The sequence below is a fragment of the Corythoichthys intestinalis genome, chromosome 13 (assembly GCF_030265065.1).
Source record: "Corythoichthys intestinalis isolate RoL2023-P3 chromosome 13, ASM3026506v1, whole genome shotgun sequence".
Lineage (NCBI taxonomy): Eukaryota > Metazoa > Chordata > Actinopteri > Syngnathiformes > Syngnathidae > Corythoichthys > Corythoichthys intestinalis.
This window is the reverse complement of record NC_080407.1, coordinates 55,386,551-55,410,227: the sequence shown is the minus strand read 5'-3', so window position 1 is coordinate 55,410,227 and position 23,677 is coordinate 55,386,551. Positions and strand designations below refer to the sequence as shown.

The following is a 23,677-nucleotide window of genomic DNA, read 5'->3' as shown; positions in this document are numbered from 1 at the left end:
TATATGATACTGATGGGGAAAATATTATGTGACCCGAAGTGAATTAGCACATTATGCCTTATGATAAATTCAATCCGGTTCAAAGGGCGGAATGAGGGGAGAAAATATTATGTGATGCCTTAACATTAGCACATTATGCCTTTGTGATGTATGATTGCCTCTGTGACTTAGATTGTAACAACTTCTCCTTGTTTACTCCGCCACTTTGACGCCTGTTATTGTTTTTCACCTTGGGTTCCATAGTTAGGAGGGAATCTCATGAGATAACTTGTTTTGCACCATAGTATTGTTTTTTACGCGCTTGGGTTCCATAGTTAGGAGGGAATCTCACGAGATAACTTGTTTTGCACCCATAATATTTACCGCGGGGACAGAACATCTGTTACCACGACGGCACAACTTGTTGACCATGTGAGAAGCCCTTTTTCAAGGGGCTGAACCAAAAGTAGCTTTAATATTTGTCATTGGGCAAGGCGCGCGCCGCCTGGGGGCGGGTGTTAGCCGTTCCCGCCCCCACGGGGAGCGTTCCTACAAGAACCGGACAACTGTTACTTGTAGCTACAGTTCTGGATGCGAGTCGTAGTTTCATGCCACATGGCCCTCTCATCATTTTTACACTAACCCAGGAGTTAACATGATTTGCAAATATTTAAGATGCTAATTGCAGCTATCCAGAGTGAAACCCCCTCTTCACTCCTAGGCTGCTTGATTGCTTGTTTGAGTGGTCTATTGTTTGACAAAGCGAAGTTGTCAGTTTGGTATCGGGGTAATTTGACGGCTTTCTGGTATTTCTTTATAGCCGAAAAAACCCTGGGATTTCCAGCACCGTTTAGCATATTTCATCCCTCTTAATATCCTGAGAATTGCTTCCAGGCTTCACAGAAAGCTCAGCTTCTTGTGTCTTGGCATGCAACGTTGAGAGGGACCTCCCTAAAGGCCAAGTGTGTCCTTTGCTTTAAAAGATGCTCGAGTGGAGCCCTCTTCAAACTTCGGTGTTTAACTGTTTGGCTGACGCGAGATGTCCAATCCGTTTGAACTTGGAGGACGCTCCTAGTTCAAGTGGATGGACGTCTATTAGAGATAAACGCATTGAAACATACAGCGTGATTGGACGTCCAGTCGTGATAAACTCATTGAACAACTAACAATCGATGGGAAAGTTTGCCATTTTTTTTCAAGGAGCAAGACGTCCAAACAAGCTGTGGTGTAAACGTTCTATTAGGTGTTATCTATTAGAATTTCAAAGGTGCGACCCCACGGATATGGAGGAAGACCTACGTGTTTGCGGGGTCTCGGCGGAGATCTCGCTGGTGTACGCGCCCACGCCGTGCCTGCTACGTGCCGCCAGGCGGAAAGCGTACGTGGTGAAGGGCTTCAAGTCCTTCATGAGGTACGTGGAGGTGGGCTCAAAGCTGATTCGCCTCTGGAAAAACAAAGCAAGTTGAAGATTTGAAGCAGGGGTCTCCAAACCGGTCCTCAAGGGCAGCTGTGGGTCCTGGATTTTGTTCCAACCGATCGAGCACCGCAAATTTAACCAATGAAGTTTGTGCTAAAACAAGCAGCACCTGACTGCAATCAACTGATTACACTTGTAAGACACCAGATTGGAGCAAAGGTGTCGTCTTGTTTTGTTGGAATGAAATCCTGCGCCCACTGCAGCCTTATGTGGAATAGTTTGGAGACCACTGATTTTAAGGGTGAATTTCGAGGGTCCGCTGATGTTTTTACCTCGTCTTTATCGTCCTTTTTCTTGTACAAGAGATCGTATCCTGTGATTTGGTTCTCTTGTCCCGTCTGGACCGGCGCCACCCACGACAACAGGATGCTGGTTTCCGACTTGGCCTCGCCCTTGAAGTCAGTCGGTTGGGAAGGAACTAGGAATCGGAATGAAAAAAATATTAAATTGCAGTGTTACGAATGAGTTCCGTTCCTACGCTGGCGAGGTAACCCGAATTTCCGCATAAGTCGGAATCAACCCTTTAAGTACCCTCTAAATCTGAAAATAATTATCCAAAAATGTATACTTCACGGCACCTTGGGAAAGGGCTGTTCGGTCCCTGTATGACCGGTGTCAGAGTCTGGTCCGCATTGCCGGCAGTAAGTCGAATTCTTTACAGTGAAGGTTGGACTCCACCAAGGCTGCTCTTTGTCACCAATTCTGTTCAAATTTTTTTGGACAGAAATTCTAGTCGCAGCCGTAGCGTTGAGGGCGTCCGGTTATGTGGACTCAGCATTGCATCTCTGCTTTTTGCAGATGATGTGGTGCTGCTGGCTTCATCAAGCCGTGACCTCCAAATTTCACTGGAGCGGTTTGCAGCCGAGTGTGAACCGGATGGAATGAGGATCAGCACCTCCAAATCTGAGACCATGGTCCTCAGCCGGAAAAGGATGGCGTGCCCTCTTTGGGTCGGGGATGAGATCCTGCCCCAAGTGGAGGAGTTCAAGTATCTTGGGGTGTTGTTCACGAGTGAGTGTAGGAGGGAGCAGGAGATTGATAGGCAGATCGGTGCAGCGTTTGCAGTGATGCGGACTCTGCACCGGTTCTTTAGTGGTGAAGAAAGAGCTGAGCCAAAAGGCGAAGCTCTCGATTTATCAGTCGATATAGGTTCCTACCCTCACCTATGGTCACAAGCTGAGGGTCGTGACCAAAAGAACAAGATCCCGGATACAAGCGGCAGAAATGAGTTTCCTCCGCAGGGTGTGCGAGCTCTCCCTTGGAGATAGGGTGAGCTCCTCGGTCATCCGGGAGGGAATCGGCATCCAGCCGCTACTCCTCCGCGTTGAGAGGAGCCAGTTGAGGCGGCTCGGGCATCTGGTTCAGATGCCTCCTGGACGCCTCTCTGGCGAGGTGTTCCGGGCACGTCCCACTGGCTGGAGGCCCCGAAGACGACCCAGGACACATGCTGGAGAGACCATGTCTCTCAGCTGGCCTGGGAATGCCCTGGGATCCCTCTGGAGGAGCTGGTTGAAGTGGCTGGGGAGAGGGAAGTCTGGGCTTCCCTGCTAAAGCTGCTGACCCTGCGATCTGACCCCGGATTAAGCGGCAAATGGATGGCTGGATGGACGTCATATTAATACAATAAAGTAAAAACAAGTACATCAAAAGAAGAACAGGCTAACTTGCATATCAAAAGTCTGCTAGCTTGAATACAGAAAAAAGCTTTTTTATTTATTTTTACAATGCTCTTCTATTCAACCAGCATGTTTCCAAACGTAGCAGTTCAAAACTACGTTTCCCATAATGCCTAGCATGGTTTAGCTTACTGATAGCTAGCTGAGGCAAAAATCAAACTTTGCTAGAAAAGTTTTCAATCATCGGCAACGCAGCGATGCGATACCAAATGGGATTTTACAGTCAAAGCTCCGACAGAAGTCAACAGTTGCCATTATTTATGTATTTATCGTTAAAAACTTAACAACTGGGCGGGCGTTGTGGCCAAATCGTCAACCCAGTAGATGGCGGTAATGCGTCATGATGGGGTAAACTGCCAACAAAAACAAGAAGAACTACTCCTTCCCTCCCTTCTAGTAGGAGCCATGTCCACTGCTGCCACCCAGCGGCCGGAGGGATTCTATCCAAATTGGTCCCGTGAAAAATCATAAAAACCGGACATTTTTATGAATTTATAAAACCCACCCTGACGACGAGGATACAACGTGAAAGTAGGACTTGTCCGGGCAAAAGAGGACGTTTGGTCACCCTACTTAACAAGAAGCAGCTGGATCCAGCCCTGTTAGATGAGTTATGTCATACTCACTGTTGCTACTAGAGGGCAGTGTGTCCACCCAATGCAAACCCTTTCAAAACAAACCGTTGCAACGCAACTCTAATTTAACTCTAATCACCAAATTTGATTGGAAGCTTTTTTTTTTTTTTTAAATCGAATTACTCGCCAATATTTATTCCCAAGGACACCCACCCGCAGGATGTTCACTTCGGGGGCCCCGTTCACATTTGTTCCACCACCACCGAAGCATTTGTGGCTAAAATGACTCACCTCCCGTCTTTGCAATGATCTGCAGATCCGGGGAAAGAGGTCCATCTCCGACCGAGGTGAAAGCCAGCACCTTAATGTAGTAGGTTTTATTGGGGATGAGGCCTTGGATGGTGATGAAGTTAACCCCCCGGACAATTTGCTTCTCCCACATGTTAACGTGTTGAGCGGAATCCATGGTAAAGTAAACTCTGTAGCCCATAATCTGCCCGTTGGCTTCCTCCGGTTCTTCCCAGTTGATGACGGCCGTGGTGGCGCTCAGCATTTGTCCCCGGACCCGTCGCGGCGACGTACTGGGCGCCTGCTCGGCCGTCTTGGCCTCCACGCTCTCGCTGGGCGGGCCCCTGCCGATGTTGTTGACGGCCAGCACGCGGAATTCATAGTCCGAGTAGGGGCTGAGGCCGCCCACGCTGTAGCGGGTGGTCGCCACGCCGTCGATCTCCTTGTACGAGTCCTCCGAGTATTTAGACTTGTGCTGGATGATGTAGTAGGACACCGGTTCGGGATTGCCGGAATCCCAGGTCAGAGTGATGCTGGTGGCGGTGCGTTCAGTAACCACCGGGACGCCGGGCGTCCTGGGCAACGCTGCAGAAATATAGTTATGGGACAACATTTCAATCAATATACAGTATCAGTATTTTTATAGTAAAATAAAAACTGATGGCTATAAACTGCAAAGTCTGTGATAAAGTGGGAATTTCCTCAACAGACAAGTGCCATCATTTCTCGACGATGACACACTCCCGTGTATATATTACTCCCTCGGCTACAGTTGCCCTTCGAGCGTCGTAAACATCTAACATTCCGCATTACCCATCATACCGGATTGAAAGTACATCTTTTTCGCACGCCTGAGGTTCCGCTCGACGGCAATACAATGACACGTTTTCAAAATTTCACTACAAGTAGGCTGTTTTTATGTCCGCCTGGTTGGTAAAATGCAGGTTATGCTATAGAAATTACAGCGCTCGCATGAGTTGAATCACTACATAACGCGGAACCGCAGCTCAACTGGACGACGGCGGCCACTTTTGCGCGTTGGAAACCGTGTTATTCATCTCTGACGACGAGCTGCTTATCACTTGAATAATTTAGAGAGGGAATTTATGGCTTTAATTCCTCACGCAGCAGAATATACTGGCAATAGATTGTCTTTATACGCCATTTGAAGTATGCTACAGGGGCCCCCCTCTGTCAGGCTGTTATATTGTGACTAATATCTCTGTTATGTCTCTGGAACAAGAAAAGCCGGTCCCGGGTGTGCGTGTGGCGACGCCTGCTCGCCGTATCATCCTCGTGCTGGCGCGGCAGCGATATGATTGCTCTCAGATAAAAAGTGGCAGGCCTGCAGAGGACACCAAAGGCTCAGTACCTCCTACGTAGCCTTCCAGCTGCGAGATAAGCCCCTAACTCTATTTGCCGTGATCGGACGCGGTGAGCCAGCTGTTAAAAGTGTCACGTTCGCTCTAGCCATGCTACGTTTACGTTGCGGAAGTACAAAAGCTTGACAATATAATAAGTTCTTTTGATAAGGTATATATTTAGCATTTTATTTGCCAATCGTTTCATGTGAAACCATTGCAAATCCCACTCCATTTTGGTCCAGGTTAACGAAAACGTGGAAGTATTCAGGGGCGGAACTTATGGGGGTGCAACTGTTGCGTAAAGTGGGCGTGGTTTGGGTGAGGGGAGGGTCAAACAGAAGAGGTAAGATGATGCACGGAGCTTTATTATAGAGTTTAAGTGTTAAAATTTGAGAGACAGTGAGAACCAAAAGTGGTATTTGTTTGTTTAAAGTGGTTAAAAAAAAGTATTTGCCATGTAGCAAAATAGAGTTTGCCATATGGCATTTTTTTTGCCATGTTGCAAAATTGATTTTGGCATGTGGCATTGTTTTTCCCATGTGGCAAAATGGATTTTGCCATGTGGATTTTTTTTTGCCATCTGGCATTTTTTGTCATTTGGTATTTTTTTTTTGCACATGTGGCTAAATGTTTTTTTTTTTTTTTTTTTTGCCAAGTGGAAAATTGATTTTTCCATGTGGCATTGTTTTTGCCATGTTGCAAAATGGATTTTGCCATGTGGATTTTTTTTGCCATCTGGCATTTTTTGTCATTTGTTTTTTTTTTTTTTTTGCCATGTGGCTAAATGTTTTTTTTTTTTTTTTGCCAAGTGGAAAATTGATTTTTCCATGTGGCATTGTTTTTGCCATGTTGCAAAATGGATTTTGCCATGTGGCATTTTTTTATGCCATGTGGCAATTTTTTGCCATGTGGCAAAATAGATTCCCCCATGTGGTATTGTTTTTGCCATGTGGCAAAATGGATTTTGCCATGTGGCTTTCTTTTTCTTTGACATGTAGCCTTTTTTTTGCCATGTGTCAAAATGTATTTAGCCATGTGGCATTGTTTTTGCCATGTTGCAAAACTGATTTTGCTATGTGGTATTTTTTTTTTTTTTTTGCCACGTGGCGAAATTGACTTTGCCATGTGGCATTTTTTTTTTTTGCCAAGTGGAATTTTTTTTGCCATGTGGAAATTTTTGGGGGAATGTGGCAAAATGGATTTTGGTATGTGGCATTATTTTTTTTGCCATGTGGCATTTTTTTGCCATGTGGCATTTTTTGCCATGTGGCAAAATAGATTTTCCCGTGTGGCATTGTTTTTGCCATGTAGCAAAATGGATTTTGCCATGTGGATTTTTTTTTTGCCATGTGGGAAAATTGACTTTGCCATGTGGCATTGTTTTTGCCATGTGGCAAAATGGATTTTGCCATGTGGCATTTTTGTTTTTCGCCATGTGTCAAAATTGATTTAGCCATGTGGCATTGTTTTTGCCATGTTGCAAAACTGATTTTGCTATGTGGTATTTTTTTTTGCCACGTGGCAAAATTGACTTTGTAATGTGGCATTTTTTTCGCCAAGTGGAATTTTTTTGCCATGTGAAATTTTTTGGGGTATGTGGCAAAATGGATTTTGGTATGTGGCTTTATTTATTTATTGATTTTTGGTTTGTGGCATTTTTTTGGGGACATGGCATTTTAGCAGGCCATGCACGTCCATGTCATTGACTGCTATGCACGTACAAATTTTCCATTCATTTTAAACGGCAGAAAAACATGTGGGCTGTGATTTTTGACTATGCACTTACCGTTACAGCCATTACAAAGTGGCAAAAAATGCCACATGGCAAAATCAATTTGCCACATACCAAATACCATTTTCGTTCTCGGCCCTGCTGTAAAATTTTGCTCCGCCACTGATTGTATTAGCTATTTTTGATACTCATCGGAATCAGAATCAGCTCAATTGGCTGAACAAAACACCTATCCATTTTACCGGGAGGGTCAGCAGTGATAAAATGACACTGATGGACAATTGTGACTGCCAAAAATCTAATTTTTGCGGTTTAAGCAGCTACCTTTGACGGTGATCTGCGCCACGGCTTCGATGACGCCCAGTGTAGACATGGCCACGCACGTGTAGTTGGCCGACTGGCGCACGTCAGTCAGCTCCAGCACGTTGCGCCCGATAGGCATGTCGTCTTCGGGCGTCAGGTCCTCGGCGCCTAGCATCCACTTGACGTACGGCATGGGCGAGCCCACCGCCACGCACGTGATGTTCACGCTGCCGCCCGGCATGATCTCGTTGTCGGTGGGCGGGATGGAGAAGCGCGGCGGCACCCGGCGTACTGCCACGGGATGAAAACACAAGGAGTTTACTCACAAGACGGCGTCGCAATAGATGAGCGAAACGGTGCGACATGCATGTGCACTGTACACGGGTTCAAAGTACGCACACAGACCTGATGTGATGATGAGAATTACAAAAACAAAGATAACAAAACACTGGCATTTTGTGAAAATAGTAGCATAAAACCAATAAAATACAGGAAAAAATTTTTCAATACTACGTGAGCGAATAATGATTAAATACAGGTAGTCCCCGGGTTACGACGCAACCAGCTTACGTGATTTCGCCATTTTCTCACCACTCGCGCAACAGTGTAAAGTATGTGTTTTGAGCTCTGTATTTTTCTCAGTGTACCTTTTTCACCATCCACCAGTATTGATGGTGAGTGCAGTATCTTACTTTCTATTTTATTAATATGACGTATCACATGTATTTAGAGGTACTTAACCCTACTACAGCTAATCTGCACAAAACTGTATATTTTAAATAAATTTCTGAAAACAATTACATACTAACTTATAACCAAAACAGTCATAAAAACAGTGACACAAGTATATGACTTGTGTTCAAAAATATTCTGGTGGATGCATGATGTCCACTTCATTGGACACATGGTTCATTGTAAATTTCCATATACAGTGCATCACAAAACTGAGTACACCCCTCGCATTTCAGATATTTAAGTGTATCTTTTCATGGTACAACACTGACAAAATGACACTTTGACACAATGAAAAGTAGACTGTGAGCAGCTTAGAGTTTATCTTCCCCTCAAAATAACTCAAAATATAGCCATTAATATCTAAACCCCTGGCAATTAAAGTGAGTGCACCCCTTAGAAACTACATCCCTAAATGTCCAAATTGAGTACTGCTTGTCATTTTCCCTCCAAAATGTCATGGGACTCATTACAGGAGTGATGTCAGCATTGCTGCAGAGATTGAAGAGGTGGGTGGTCAGCCTGTTAGTGCTCAGACCATACGCCACACTCTACATCAAATTGGTGTGCATAGCTGTCACCCCAGGAGGAAGCCTCTTCTGAAGACAGTACACATGGATTACTGGAACTGTGTCATATGGTCTGATGAGACGGGCAGGCTTTCTCGTGTATGGTCTTCAGATGACAGCCATGCACACCAATTTGATGTAGAGTGCGGTGTATGGTCTGAGCACTAACCAGCTGACCCCCCACCTCTTCAATCTCTGCAGCAATGCTGACAGCACTCCTGTAGCGAGTCCCATGACATTTTGGAGGGAAAATAACAAGCAGTATTCAATTTGGACATTTAGGGATGTACGTACAGTAGTTTCTATGGGGTGTACTCACTTTTGTTGCCGGGGTTTAGATATTAATGGCTATATTTTGAGGGGAAACTAAATGAACTCTATTATATAAGCTGCACACAGATTTCTTTTCATTGTGTCAAAGTGTCATGTTGTCAGTGTTGTCCCCTGAAAAGATATACTTAAATATCTGCAGAAATGAGAGGGGTGTACTCACTTTTGTGATCCACTGTATTATACACAAATATTATCATTACCTAGATGTTACTGTATATCAGAATTATTATTTTTTTTGACCACTGTAGCTCTCCGGGCATAGATGTATTGACAGGATATGACAGTTCAAGTCGGCCATCTTGGATTCAGGGGATACTTACTTGCAGTTACACTACCTGACCACTGAATTGACCTGAATAAAGTACGGCCGCAGAGAGCATTCTCAAACATGCAGGGGTGCTCATTACGTCGATCGCAACGCTAGTGTGGGTAGCTCGCCATTGAGGTTATGCAGGAACAACCCGCCCATGGATTAAAGAGAAAGGCATGTTTCATAAAATGTCCAATCCAGATGGTTAATTCCAATTTACGCGTAAATTCGAGTTACGTCGCCAGCATAAGAACAGAACTTGTTCGTAACCCAGGCACTACCTGTTCTTAAATATGTATAAAAATAAGGACCAATCAACAGGTTGAATGCTAGTTTTTAAAAATGGAAAGACCTATAATTAACCCTTTCATGCACAAATTATGACTTTTTTTTTTTTTAACCCTTACAGGGCACTCATTGGCTAACTTTTTTTTTTATACTTATTTTGAATTATTAAAAAAAAAAAAAAGTATTAAAAATCAATATAATAATTGCTAACATTGAAGTTTTTTTCTTTTAAATTACTCGAAAAAAGTGTCGACTTTTGCCAATGAGTTAATCTCTTGATATCAAATTTTCCCACTTATATTTAATTTAGTTGTGGAACAAAATGCTTCAAAAATTGCTGAATTTTCAACAGCAATGTTTTTCCCACACAAAAACAACAAATACTGTACATTGAATGAAGAAAAAAAATGCAGTGTTGCTGCTCATCCTGCTTTTTATCTCTTCTCCCATTCCTTCCCGCGTTGAATCGCAAAGCCGAGCTCGTGATTAAATACTCCGCATTTAATTAATATCCAATTGGTCGGCGCGCGCGTCCCGGCAGACGTAATATTATCCTTCTCGTTTCAATATTACATTTGCGAGGGCCCCTTATAATAAAACCGTATTATTTCTAGGAACCTTAAGTCTCTCGAGGGGGCAAATTATTATTCGTATTATCATTATAATATTCTTCTGTGAATTGAATTGTTCATCACGAGCAAACGTCCTATCCATTTGAACTAGGAGCGCCTCCTACTTTAAACAAATTGGACGTCTGTAGCAGTCAATGGTAGCCAATGTTGGATTTTTATCACTTGTAGGCGTCAATTCCAGGCAATCGGCGAAATGTAAGTTTCGCTAAAGACTGAGCAGGAACACTGAAAACATGCAAATGAGATGCAAATATCGGCCCTGTGGAAACCAGCAAGACCGTCCCTCGACAAATGAAATCATGACACAAAAAAAAAAACGATAAATCATCTTTTAACGGTGTCGTCGTACGTTTTTGGAAAAAGAGAAAACACACCAACCTTCTCGAAGCTCTGAAGGGAAAAGGTGGAGGGATTTGGGGGATGTAGAACAAAAATGAACAGAAAAGGTAAAGGAGAAAAAACAAGGGGGAAGAGTAAACAGGCGTCCAGATTAAACAATTCCAAGGACTTTGCCTGCTTCAAAAGTTTCAGTCATTACTTTAACAGCATGGAACAACATACAGTCGGGAGGGAAAAAGTGCATGAACCCTTGGTTTCTGGCTTATTTTTGGGATTCGAATGAAAAGCAGACTAGATTCGATGACCAATTCATGCAGAAATGAAAGGCATTCCAAAGAGCTGACACACTTTTTCCTCACATGAGACAAAAATATTAAGACCGTGTGCCTTATTATCAAAGAATATTAGAAAGAAGGTCTAAACTCAGGCATCCCAACACTTTTGTCCACACTTAAAGGGATCCACGGATAGAAAGACTTGTAGCTCTTAAAAGATGTTAGTACAAGTTATTATTTGTAGTGAAACCACTCTTGATGCTTCCGTTTTTAAACAATTTGTAAAATTATTTTAACTAGTAGGTCGCCATTGTTGTTGACGTCACAGGGTGGTGACGTCGCAAAAAAAAGGATAACTCTTTAATTATGTAAGGTAGTGATTTAAATACGCCACAAGGTGTCAATGGCTAATTTTACATCACAAAGGCATAATGTGCTAATGTTAAGGCATCACATAATATTTTCCCCCATCATTCCGCCCTTTGACCCGGATTAAATTTATCATAATGTGCTAATTCACTTTGGGTCACATAATATTTTCCCCATCACAAGCGAACATTTGGCTAACTTGCATAGTCAAAGTCCGCTAGCTTAAATGCGACATAATGTTTCTTTTATATACGTGTTATGTGTGACATAGAATTTAAAAAAGATGATTTTAATTTAAGCTAATGTTTAATTTGATTACAATTATTTCAACATTTATCCTTAATGTGCCTATGACAGCAAAAACCATGTTTATTTCATATATTACGCAGTATTTTATCCTCCTGAATGAAATGGACCGCTTGGATGTGTGTGGAAGCGATCGATTTATATAGTCAATTTTTTGAATCCCGCGCCATGAAAATGAATAACTGTGCGAATGTGACGTCACCCGGGTCAGAATTTACAATACAACATTGCTTTATAGCATGCAGATGGACTGCGGATTCAGCTAATTTTGCGGGTTAATTCGTTTATTTTTCGCATCATGCCAGCCAAATGTGCTGCAGGGTTTTGTTGCTGCACCAGGGAGAGGCGCGTGGGCCTTTTTGGGTTTCAAAAGCCCCCACCCTGAGATTGCCACACGTTTTAGTACAGAGGTGGCTTGCATTTTGTGGCTGACAGTGCTCCCTGTCCACCGAGAATGCCACTCGGCCAACGACTGGCGACTTGTCGCACCCTTGGTCCTCTTCGCGTGCCCACTGGGAGAGCGCTGCACACAACAACTGCACGCTGCTCTCTCACTGTTTACGTCTTCGCAGTGTAGTTAAGCATTACGCCATATTCGTGTTGACCATGTGGCAGCTACGCGCTACTCCGACGTCGGCCGGTTTGTCCGGCGGTCGTTTTTCAGCCGCTTCCCCGGCAAACGAGCTCTCCAGCCCGCTGCAGGGGAATGACGTGCTGTAACTTGCTCACCGCCTGGCGGGTTGCCAATCGGCGAAGACAATTGACAACCCCGCCATGGTGTGACATAATCCGGGGTAGTTTTGTGTGATTTTTCGCTCCGAAAAGCGAGAATAAGACTTGGAAACGCCACTCGGTTCGGGTTAGGATGTCATGCCTCCTGGTTTGTTTACGCTCTCCGAAGCCGGGGCAGGGAAATGACAAAAGCCAGACTAATTCCGGTGGCATAAAATATCGTTCGGGAGGCGCAAGAAGTCGATAGTTTTGACCATTATGGAGTAATTTTGCCATGTTGTACTGAATAAATGCATTTTGAATATTTAACATGACTGTTGTTTGTCATGACCATACCATTTATTTAGCAATTGGGGAAAAAAATACTTCGATAAAAAGAATATCCTGTAAAAATATTGGAGAAGACAGATTGCAACAATGACATTTTGCTGCTCTCTTTGTCGCATTTTCCTCGTTCTGAATAATTTCCCCCCAATGGGCTGATTTCTAAATCAGATGAAATCGTGACCCTGCCGATGTCATCCTCCAGCTGGGGACGCTAGAGCGCTATAATGACAAGCAGGGCTAAATGGCAGATTAAAAGACTAAATTCTCGTCATCCGCGCTTTGCCAAATTGTTGTATATAGTCGAATCGTTTCAAAATATGATTCCAATTCTGATTCATTCTTGCTTCGGCTCTCGTTGTGTACGGACGCTCTCTGCTGAGCTTTCCCACGAATAGCTCATCTCAGCCGATAAGCACTCGGGGCCAGCCTGAAGCACGACTGCAGTATGGCTCCGAAAAGTCTGAAACCTGAGGACTTGGATGAAATAAAATCCTCCATCCAGAAATTGGAGGTCTCTTTGACTGACCTGATTCAAAGCCAGAATCGAGAAGTCATGAAAGAACTCCAGCTAATGCGTGCTGAAAACAAGAAACTGGAACAAGCGGTCGAGGAGAAGGAGGTTCGCATCAAAAGGCTGGAAATTCTAGTTGATGATCTCGACCAAGGCAGACGCGCAAATAATATCATCCCGGCCAAGACATTGCAAGTGCCATGGCAATCAATAACTTTTGGGAAGATAATATAAGTGAAAAAGGACATAAACAAAAAAAAAAAAAACGAAAAAGCTCATGTAATGTGATGTATGCAACTCTACCATGTTAGACTGTGCGTCCCTGGCTGTAGGCGGACGGGTATTGATAAGCATATGCTTTTCTCGTCTGCCTTTGTCTGTCTTGGGTTTCTTCGGGCAAATTATCCCACATTTTGTAACTGTCAATGATACCGATGATGATGACAATAAACATTCCATTTAATTAATTCACATAATAATGCTATTTAAGATTTTTTTTTTTTTTTTATGTTGTCGCAGGCACATTAACAAAAAGAAAGGAAAACACTTTAAATATTTTCTGGAGGTGATGACACAAAAGTGGAGTACTACCATTAGATAGTGAGTGCACACGAAAGTGTGACATTTGAGTTCAGGTCCTTCCAATGTTGCTCAATGGAAAAGAAAAAAAGAGGACAAAAGAAGCCTCGCCAGCCAGGCTAGGGACAAAAAGGGCCGGAAAAAGGCGGATACTCTACAGGTTGACACATTAGTGCGGGTAAAAGTACAAAAAATTAAATAAAGTAGCTAAAAAATGGCTACTTTTCGCACCAATCTTACCTCGCACATAAAGGTTAGCCGGCGCCGAGTAGCGCGTCCCGTCGTTGTTGGTGGCCACACACTCATACTTTCCCTGGTCCGATTCCTCGCTCTGCTCAATCTGCAGGGCTCCTGTTTGGCAACAACAAAAACCGGAGCAGAGAAGAATTAAAGAAAGAAAATGACTGTTGATCAGCGCTCCAAATGACTAAATGGCAAGGAATTATTTGAATCATTTGTTTGATCCACTGGCAGCATAACCTCCAAGGTCCAACTCTATTATTTATTTAGAATTGCATTGTGGGGCTAAAAAGATCCTTTTAACTCATTGGCTGCCAGATAGACGAACAAGAATTGCTGTAAAAATCAAATATTATAACATTGACTGCACATTAAGTATAGCATTTTACTCTACAGTGGTACCTCTACTTACAAACGTCTCTACATAAAGAATTTGCAGGTTAAGACACGCCTCAATGGGAAAACATTGCAGTATTGTTTGCTACTCGCAGCAGTTTACTGAATGTAACATACTTATAGTTGCTCTGCCATTGGCTATTGCTAGGCATGTGCCGATTACCGGTTTCAAGGTATACCGTGATATGAAAACATCAAGGTATTAGCTATTTTTTATGGCCCAAAAAATGCATGGAGAAATCCCTCGCTTGCAGCAGCAAATCTCAACCCCCCCCCCCCCTACTGCTCAGTGTCTGTGCTACATGATGGCTAGAGGAGGTGAAACTCCTGAACTTTGCCCCCCATCGAATGAAACTGTCCTAGTATTTCAAAGCATTCATGATGCCATGCACCCTAACAAGGTTCCCAGGGCCTTTGGAAGCGAAACAGCCCCACAGCATCACTGACCCACCCCCATACTTCACAGTGGGTATGAGGTGCTTTTCAGCATGCGCATCTTTCGTGGCACGCCAGACCCACTAAGAGTGTTTGTTGCCAAAAAGCTCAATCTTGGTCTCATGTGACCAAAGCACACGGTCCCAGTTAAGGCCTGGGACTGTGTGTATTTTTGTGTTTTTATTTGAATTTAAAAAAAATATATATTAGAAGCTAAAAAACACATCCTTTTCAGGGGTGCCAATAATTATGGAGGGCACTGTGTGTTGTCATGACAAGCCGGTGGCAGGGGTGGGGTCGGGGGGCCTATAATGGTCTCTTGTTCCCGGGCCCCTGCAAGTCCGTTGACAGCCCTGATATCAGACAATGTTTCTCATCAAGACATTTCTTACCAGGTGTGTTTTTTTATAGTGGGCAGGGCAGCTTTAAACCAATCATCAGTGATTGGGCACACACCTGACTTAAAATGTAAAATTGGTTTCAATTGCTCTTTTAGGCAGACGATTCACTTATTTTGTTCTCCCTTCTATCATTGTTTGCATGCTATCCTCATTAAAACATGAAAACCTATGAATGTTTGGGTGGTTTTCGATAAAGCAGACACTGTATTTTCATCTGTGTGATTTTGACAAAGATCAGATCAGATTTGATGATTGAATTCCAAAACGTTCAGATACTTTTTTCAAACCACTGTACTTATGTTCCAATTTGCTAATATGTTTTGAAAAATAAAAATCTTGTTGAACTTTTTTTTTTTTTTTAAACCTAGATATCTTAAAGTAACACTTTATAGAGATGTAATGTGATATTTTGGCCTTGTGTTATCATTCCGTCAGAATATCATACCGGCACATGTCTAGCTATTGCCTAGCATTCAATTGAGTCACTTCTTTTTCAGCTGAGCTGGGTAGAGTGGAAATTTTTTTTTTAGTCTACCGTAGTAAGAGTATTTCATTCTGTCCCCGAAAGGGTGGAGATATTTGACTTTTGGAGGTTAGCTACAAGTAACCTAAATCTGCACAGAATTGAAACAATCATGGCTCCATCCTAATGCCAATGCAAAGAAATACGTTCTCTCCAGTGTACAACATTGACGGGTCAATATGGGGAATGAGTGGTACTGCTTTAGGGAGACATGGATCAAACAAAAGAGGTTTACAGTCCAACAAAGCAGCGGAACAAGAAAAGACAATTGAAAGAAAATTTTCGGAATGATTTTTTTTTTTTTTTTTAGCATATTCAATCACAAATCGCGGACCACCAGATTTTTTGTGTGCGCTAAAAAGGGCAGCATTGAGCAAAAAAAAAAAAAAAAAATTGCTGCTCACATGTGGAATTTCAGGCGAATGCAACACATAACCCTCTGGAACAATTTTTTTTTTTTGACATGCAAATCTTGGAAAGAAATGTATGTCAGCGCAACTTACAACCTTGCGACAACCCTTAGCTGAAAAATAAAATACAAGTGTATTAGAGGACAAAATTCAAAATGAGGGCCCCTGAGTCAACAAGAAGCAACCACTGCTTTTTTTTTGTTTGTTTGTTTTGGACACCCATAAAAATCCACCATGGGATCAGCAGTGTGGTGTCACATTGACCAGACAAAAACAAACTGCTGCATCTCCCCGGGTCAACATGGGCAAAAATTGAGCCAATGCATCCGCTTCCCTCCGTCCGACTCTACTGTTTTTCCCAAAGCCTGAAGACAAAAAAATAAAAAAAAGTCAAAAGCTCCAAATAGGCAAGAAAAGTCAGAAAAATAGGTGTGAAAGAGGTAAAAAAGCACCGTAGAAACTTTATCAAAAAAGTGGTTGTTTGGGCTTTTTTGTAGAGGTACAGGAGAGGAGAGCAAGTAGAAGAAATGGGAAAAAAATAGATTTTTGGGGGGGTGGGCGGGGCGTTGACTCCACAGCAAGAACAGCTAAGGGGGGAAAAAAATGCTTGGTTGTTTTAGTTGGACAAAAAGAGGGACGCATGATTTGCTAAATGGCAAACAAAAATGGAACTTTGACAAAAAAAGATTGTCATTGGATATGCTTTTTTTGTTAAATTGTCGGAGCCAGGGCAAGCATATCACGAGTGGGGGGTGAGATAGGGGGCGGGGCATGGATGGAATCAGGTCAACTAAAACAGGACAACTCAGAAACAGGACAAACGTGGAAAATGAGTGAATGAACAATGAACTTTGGATTGTTTGTCATTCTGCGAGCGTCAGTTCAGCACGCTTACCTCTTATTGGCGTACCACCTGGGTGGATAATATGAATGCAAATAAGATTAGAAAGAAAAAGCATTAGTACGTGTAGGTAGAGGCTAAAGGGGAAGGGAGTGGGGGGAAGAAAATTTCAACAGTAAATAGAAGGAAAGAGACAGAAAAGAGAGAAGAAGAAGAAGAACGTTCGGTGCAGGAGTCTGCCAAATCACAGGAACTTTCAGAAGACCATCTAGTGAAGGGAAAAACTCTTCGCTAACCCTGCATGTGACGTGAACACTGTGTGTGTGTATGTGTGTGTGAGCAAGTGTCTTTAAATTAGAGTAGTAATAGTAGTGAGCCTAATCTGTTAGTAAAATGCATGCCATGCATTTTAATAGTTGTTGGAAATATGACAATTAGTGGGAGGGTGATGTGCGCTTTGGAGCTAATCACTTACCAAAGGATTCTGTAGATTAAAAAAAAAAACATATAGAGAGAAGAAAGACATAAGCGTAAGAATATGATTATATCCTTGAGTTGGTCTGCCATTGACGGCGATAGGGTCCGATTTATTCGAACTGAGAGGTCCGGCGGCGAGCGAACGAACGAATGTTCGTTCGCTCACCGCCGGACCTCCCAGTTCGAATGGATCGGACGCGGGATAAATCGACATCTATCATCGTCAATGGCACTGAAAGAGTTAAATGCTTATCATCATCATCATGGCGTGGGATTAGTGAGTTCTCTCGGAACGAAAATGACAAGGTGCTCAAACACGTTGCCGTAGGTCGGCACATTGAAGCTGCAGAACACAAGTTAAAGGGGTTGGAGTACACTGTCAGAAATAGGGGTACTACTTGATGACTTTCTAGAAATAGGGAATACAGGTAGTCCCCGGGTTACGACGTTCCAGACTTACGACTCCATTTTGTCAATAGTTGGTTTGTCGTCGTTTTTTGTCGCGTAAACAGTACCTTAAATTAAAATAGCAACTTTGTGTTAAAAATGGCCGCAAATACAGAGATTACAAAGTAAACACTACAAACTTTCTTTAAACAAAGGACTATTTACCTACATTTGATCATGGACGGACATGTAGAAAAGTTCCCCTCAGACACATCCTGCCATGTTAGCTGTACAACAACTGCACGCCGCTCTCTCACTGTTTACGTCTTCGCCGTGTAGTTAAGCACTAATTTACACCATACTCGTGTTGACCATGTGGCAGCCGCGCGCTACTCTGACGTCGGCCGGTTTGTCCGGCGGTAATCCTTTGGAGCTCTCCTGCCCGCAGCAGGGTAACGACGAGCTGTAACTTGCTCGCTGACGGTTGGGTTGCCGATCAGCGAAGACAATCGACAACCCTGCCGCCGTGTGACATGATCCTGAGTTGTTGTCTGTGATTTTTCGCTTCGAAAGGCGAGAATATTACTTTGAAACATCCCTCGGTTTGGGTTAGCATGTCGGCTAGCTGTCACGCCTCCTGGTTTGTTTACGTTCTCTGAAGCCGGGGCAGGGAAATGACAAAAAGCCAGACTAACGCCGGTGGCATAAAGGTGCAAAAAGTCGACGGTTATGACCATTATGGAGTAATTTTGCCTTGTTGTACTGAATAAATGCATTTTTAATATTACATATTCCATTTAGCACAAGACTTATTTGTCAGGACCATACCATTTATTTAGCAATTGGGGAAAAATACTTCGATAAAAAGAATATCCCGTAAAAATATTGGAGTAGAGAGATTGAAACAAGGATATTTTGCGTCTCTCTTCGTCACATTTTGCTCATTTTGAATAATTCTATATCAGATGAAACTGTGACCCTGTCGACGTCCTCCTGTTGGGGACGCTAGAGCGCTAGAATGACATTCAGGGGCTAAACTTCAAATTAAAAGACTTAATTTCTCGACATCTGCGCTTTGCCGATTGTTTATTGTCGAATCATCTCAAAATATGATTCTATTGCTATTTAAGACTTTTTTTTTTGTCCTGTCATAGGCACTTTAATGATGACTTTTGTTCCGTGATGCAAGCTTTTATTTTGCCGCAGGAAGTGAAGAGCAAGTAGTGCTTCCTCACGCATGTAAGAGTGCCTGGACACACGAAGAAGAACGTATTTGCGCGCACGAAGAAGAGCGCATTTGCTCCTACGAAGAAGTCAGACAGCCGAGTGAGAGAGCAAAGGTTGAAAGATTACAGTTTAGCTAGGACTTAGCTCCAACATCTTGGCGAGGACAGTTCAATGACGTATAATACTTGTTTTTATAGTTATTTTGGGATTTAGGGGGTATTTAGGGGCACTTAAAGGGCTCATTCCGATTTACGCAAATATTCGGGTTACGTTGCCAGCATAGGAACAGAACTCGGAGGACTACCTGTACAAGAAAAACCAGAAAAGCGGTTGGAATTTGTAGTTTTAGTACTACCAAAAAAGGGTTAATGATATGATATCTAGTTAGTGATATCAAGCACCCTAAAATGTGGTGCCTTGGGGTGTTAGCACTTCAAGTCAGTGTAGACTTATAGAACTACAAAACTAAGGGGTCGTTCACATGGTGACGCTGCGACACCAAGACGCAACGATTGTGTTGTGGAATGGCCTCGCTTTTGATTCCGGTCTCCCAAGCTAGCTCACGTTAGCACTTAGCTAAGTCACTTTGGCTTACACAGTTGCTGCTACGAAACATGGCAGAATGTCGGCTCGTGTGGCACATGTTTGCGTTTTTGTGCCATTTGAAGCAAAAGCTTCTAATATTGCAACATTCTACAGAAAAAAAAAAACACATGGACACCATAGCTTAGAGTGGGCGGCTATGTTGTCTTTCTGTCTGTCACCTTGTAACACTGCACTGCCTACTAGAGCTCACCATGATTACTACATCGTTTTCACGAAGAATTGCGACATCGTTCAAATGGAGACGAAACCATGTATATTAAGACACAAAATGGCTTTTGTTCTATTGTTTTTGTCAGAGCGTCACCATGTAAACGTCCCCTAACTGTGTTTACTTACTTATCTGGTCTGGTGTAAATTTTACAAAGTCAAAAATCGTGCAAAGACATTGCCAAGCGTGCCAGGTGAAGGTGGCATCCTAGTTGTCGTACCCCTAAAAATGCTTTTTCTGAGAGTGTCGGTTACATGAAATACAAAAAAAAAAAAAAAAAAAAAAAAAGAACACACAGCTGCTATATAGACCATTATTCTTTCGTAAAACCCGATTCCCAATAAAGGTCCATATACCATAAACAAATCAAATTTTTTTAAAAATCCGCTAACCCCCAAACCGACTTCAATTATCAACTTAAATCCAAAAGAAAATGGAGTCACAAAAAGCCATCGAAAACTGAAAATTGGTCAAAGCCAAAATATGAGGGGAGACAAAACACTCAGAACACGAAATAGCTGAAAATGCCATTACCTACACCCAAAAAAAAAAAAAAAACAAAACAGTAAAATGAGAAGACAAAGACAACTTTCATAAGCGTGTATGAACCTACCTGATCTGAGCTGTTTGATACGTCCGTTGTTGTTGGTGGTATTGACGGGGAGAAAGTCTTTAAACCAAGAGATATCCGGGTCCGGGTTGCCGCTGGCGGCGCAGAGCATGGTGGCGGTGCGAGTTCGCTCCACCACTTTTAGCTGCGGGCCCATGTCTATGGTGGGGAAACCAGGAGGCAACTGGTCCTCTAGGGAAGGAGAAAAGCATTCCCGGGTCAGTCTGAGGACTAAAAAAAGGGCTTTCACATCCCCATCTAACACAAGTTGTCAGGGATGTTCAAGTTTGAACTCCAAGACGAGTATCAACTGGGTAGCTCAAATGAGAAATGAATCAAGGGTGTAGGTTTGGTCTTAATATTGGTAGGGACGATATGACAGCAAAACCTGACGTGGGCTCAGTGTCAATCTTGCTCAGTCAGTTGCATGACGCACACGTTGGGCTTCCGTGATAAGAAGGCGTCATGTATCTCTTATGCCCTATGTCAAATATATTCTGCTTGTTTTCCTTAAACTATGAGATAAGTGCTATTTATTTTAAGTGTGTTACAGTAATACAAACAGTCGATCGGTAAATACAAGAAAAGATACTATTCCCTTCCATGGGTTGACTTTTTCAAATTTTATTTGCTTCCTACGAATGGCAGTTACGTGTCACGATCCGTTCCCTCTATTTGGCATCAAGTATTTTTGTCAGTTTGGAAAGTGTTTTCGCAGAGATGGCATCCACAACTGTACGCCGCCAAATGACAATCATGGCCGCCATCCAACAATGCTTTTGGGTACTTGGCATGGCGAGCCAGCGCGATAGATAAATCTGAGAGAAGTAAAAATGCGTTCTCGAGCAAGTGACTTCAGAATGAACCCCAAAACTTTTCTCCAAGCAACTCTGGACGCGATCAGACTTTACTACTACTCTATCTTGACCTAGTTAATGATTAGTAGACGTCCGAATAATTTGAACTGGGAGGTTCCGACAGCGAATGAACGAATACTAGTCTCTCCCAATGAGTTAAGAAGAGGGTGTTCATTGCTGCCGCAGACTTCATTTTTCCTTATTTTTCCCCCCAAAGCGTGAAGTTGATAGACCTCCAAGCTGGCCAATGATCTGCTACAAATGGTGATGGTCCTGGCTCCGAGAATGCAATTTAGAGCTGCTTCGACCACAAAATGGTGACATCAGGCTCGGGAACGAGGGGGCACATGCAATGCAGCTCTGCCGTCTCCCTCGCTTACCTCACAAAGTGAATTACCATGGCGATGATAAATACTAGGACGGGAAATTAAACACATTTGCTGGCGTGATTAGCCAAGAGCGTCAATAGGGCAGCGTCAGAATTTCCCAGCCTACGAGGCCAAAACACTGACATCAAATTCCATTGTATCATTTCTTTCAGTTTAGACTCAAAAATGTAAGCCGGTTGCTAGAAATTAGTAGTAGTAAAATGTATGGAATCACCAGTCTCGGACGAGCAGTCACTCAGACATTTTATCATAGAGAACAAACTCAGATAAAAATAATGAATTAGTTCAAAAGTGCAATTCTTTAGCAGTCAGAAACACTAAAAGAAATGAATAAAAAACATTGTGGTGGTCAGTAAATGTTACTTTTATCGAGTGAGTGCAGGGAAATATATATGGAATCACTCCATTCTGAGGAAAAATATGGAATCATTAGAAACAAACAAAGAAATAACTATCGAAAAACATGTCTAGTATTTAGTTGCACCACCTCTGACTTTTATGACAGCTTGCAGTCTCTGAGGCATGGACTTGATGAGTATTCTTCATCAATTTGGTGCCAACTCCTTGCAGGTCGGACCATTTTTTTCAATTTCCACCATAGGTTTTCAATAGGGTTGAGATTTGGGCAATTTGCAGGCCATGACATTGACTGGATGAGTATTTCTCCAAGGAATGCTTTAACAGTTTAGGTCTGTGGCATGATACATTGTAGTCTTGGAAAATGACGAATATATTTTCAATTCCAGGGATAAGAAAGCTGTCTAAAATTTCAATGTAAACTTGTGCATTTATTGAAGATTTAACCACAGTGCCTTTGCCTGACATGCAGCCCCATATCATCAAGGACATAAAGAATTTTTATGTTTTCTACAGGTAGTCATCTTTGTAAATCTCACTGTAACAGCACCAAACAAAAGTTCCAGCATCATCACCTTGTCCTATGCAGATTCTTGACTCTTGACACCTTGTCCAGTGCAGATTCCTGACTCTTGACAAGGTGATGATGATGGAAACAAAAGCAGTCGTCTTTGTAAATCTCACTGTAACAGCACCAAACAAAAGTTCCAGCATCATCACCTTGTCCAATGCAGATTCCTGACTCTTGACAAGGTGATGATGATGGAAACAAAAGCAGTTGTCTTTGTAAATCTCACTGGAACAGCACCAAACAAAATTTCCAACATCATCACCTTGTCAAGGGTCAAGAATCTGCTTTGGACAAGGTGTCAAGAGTCAAGAATCTGCATTAGACAAGGTGTCAAGAGTCAAGAATCTGCATCGGACAAGGTGATGATGCTGGAAACAAAAGCGGTCATCTTTGTCAATCTCACTGGAACAGCACCAAACAAACGTTCCAGCATCATCACATTGTTCAAAGCAGAAAATTGACTCTTGACAAGGTGATGATGCTACAGCTTTTGTTTCCAGCATCATCACTTTGTCAAGAGTCAGGAATCTGTATTGGACAAGGTGATGATGCTAGAAACGAAAGCAGTCATCTTTGTAAATCTCACTGGAACAGCACCAAACAAAGGTTCCACCATCATCACCTTGTCCTATGCAGATTCTTGACTCTTGACACCTTGTCCAATTGACAAAGATGACCGCTTTTGTTTCCAGCATCATCACCTTGTCCGATGCAGATTCTTGACTCTTGACACCTTGTCTAATGCAGATTCTTGACTCTTGACACCTTGTCCAAAGCAGATTCTTGACCCTTGACAAGGTGATGATGCTGGAACTTTTGTTTGGTGCTGTTCCAGTGAGATTTACAAAGATGACCACTTTTGTTTCCAGTCAAGAATCTGCATTTGACAAGGTGGTGATGCTGGAACTTTTGTTTGGTGCCGTTCCAGTGAGATTTACAAAGATGACTGCCTGAAGAAAACCTCAAAATTCCTTCAGTCCTTGATGATACGAGGCTTGTTGTCAGGCAAAGGCACCAAATTGATGAAGAATACTCATCAAGTCCAT

At 42.7% G+C, this 23,677-nt stretch overlaps 1 protein-coding gene across 35 annotated transcripts in view; it reads right to left on the bottom strand.

The window, feature by feature from the left end:
* Positions 1–23,677, bottom strand: part of LOC130928466 (receptor-type tyrosine-protein phosphatase delta) — a 424,924-nt gene that overhangs the window by 48,222 nt on the left and 353,025 nt on the right. For 17 of the 35 annotated variants that reach the window (XM_057855080.1, XM_057855082.1, XM_057855084.1 and 14 more), the window contains exons 13-21: positions 20,461–20,649; positions 17,418–17,426; positions 16,997–17,014; positions 13,937–14,047; positions 10,637–10,648; positions 7,416–7,685; positions 3,999–4,580; positions 1,729–1,874; positions 1,279–1,423 (exon numbers count right to left, since the gene is read on the bottom strand). In XM_057855080.1, the coding sequence (XP_057711063.1) occupies positions 1,279–1,423; positions 1,729–1,874; positions 3,999–4,580; positions 7,416–7,685; positions 10,637–10,648; positions 13,937–14,047; positions 16,997–17,014; positions 17,418–17,426; positions 20,461–20,649 (1,482 nt within the window). The remainder of the gene's footprint in view (positions 1–1,278; positions 1,424–1,728; positions 1,875–3,998; positions 4,581–7,415; positions 7,686–10,636; positions 10,649–13,936; positions 14,048–16,996; positions 17,015–17,417; positions 17,427–20,460; positions 20,650–23,677) is intronic. The other 18 variants (XM_057855087.1, XM_057855106.1, XM_057855088.1 and 15 more) reach the window with 5 other exon arrangements.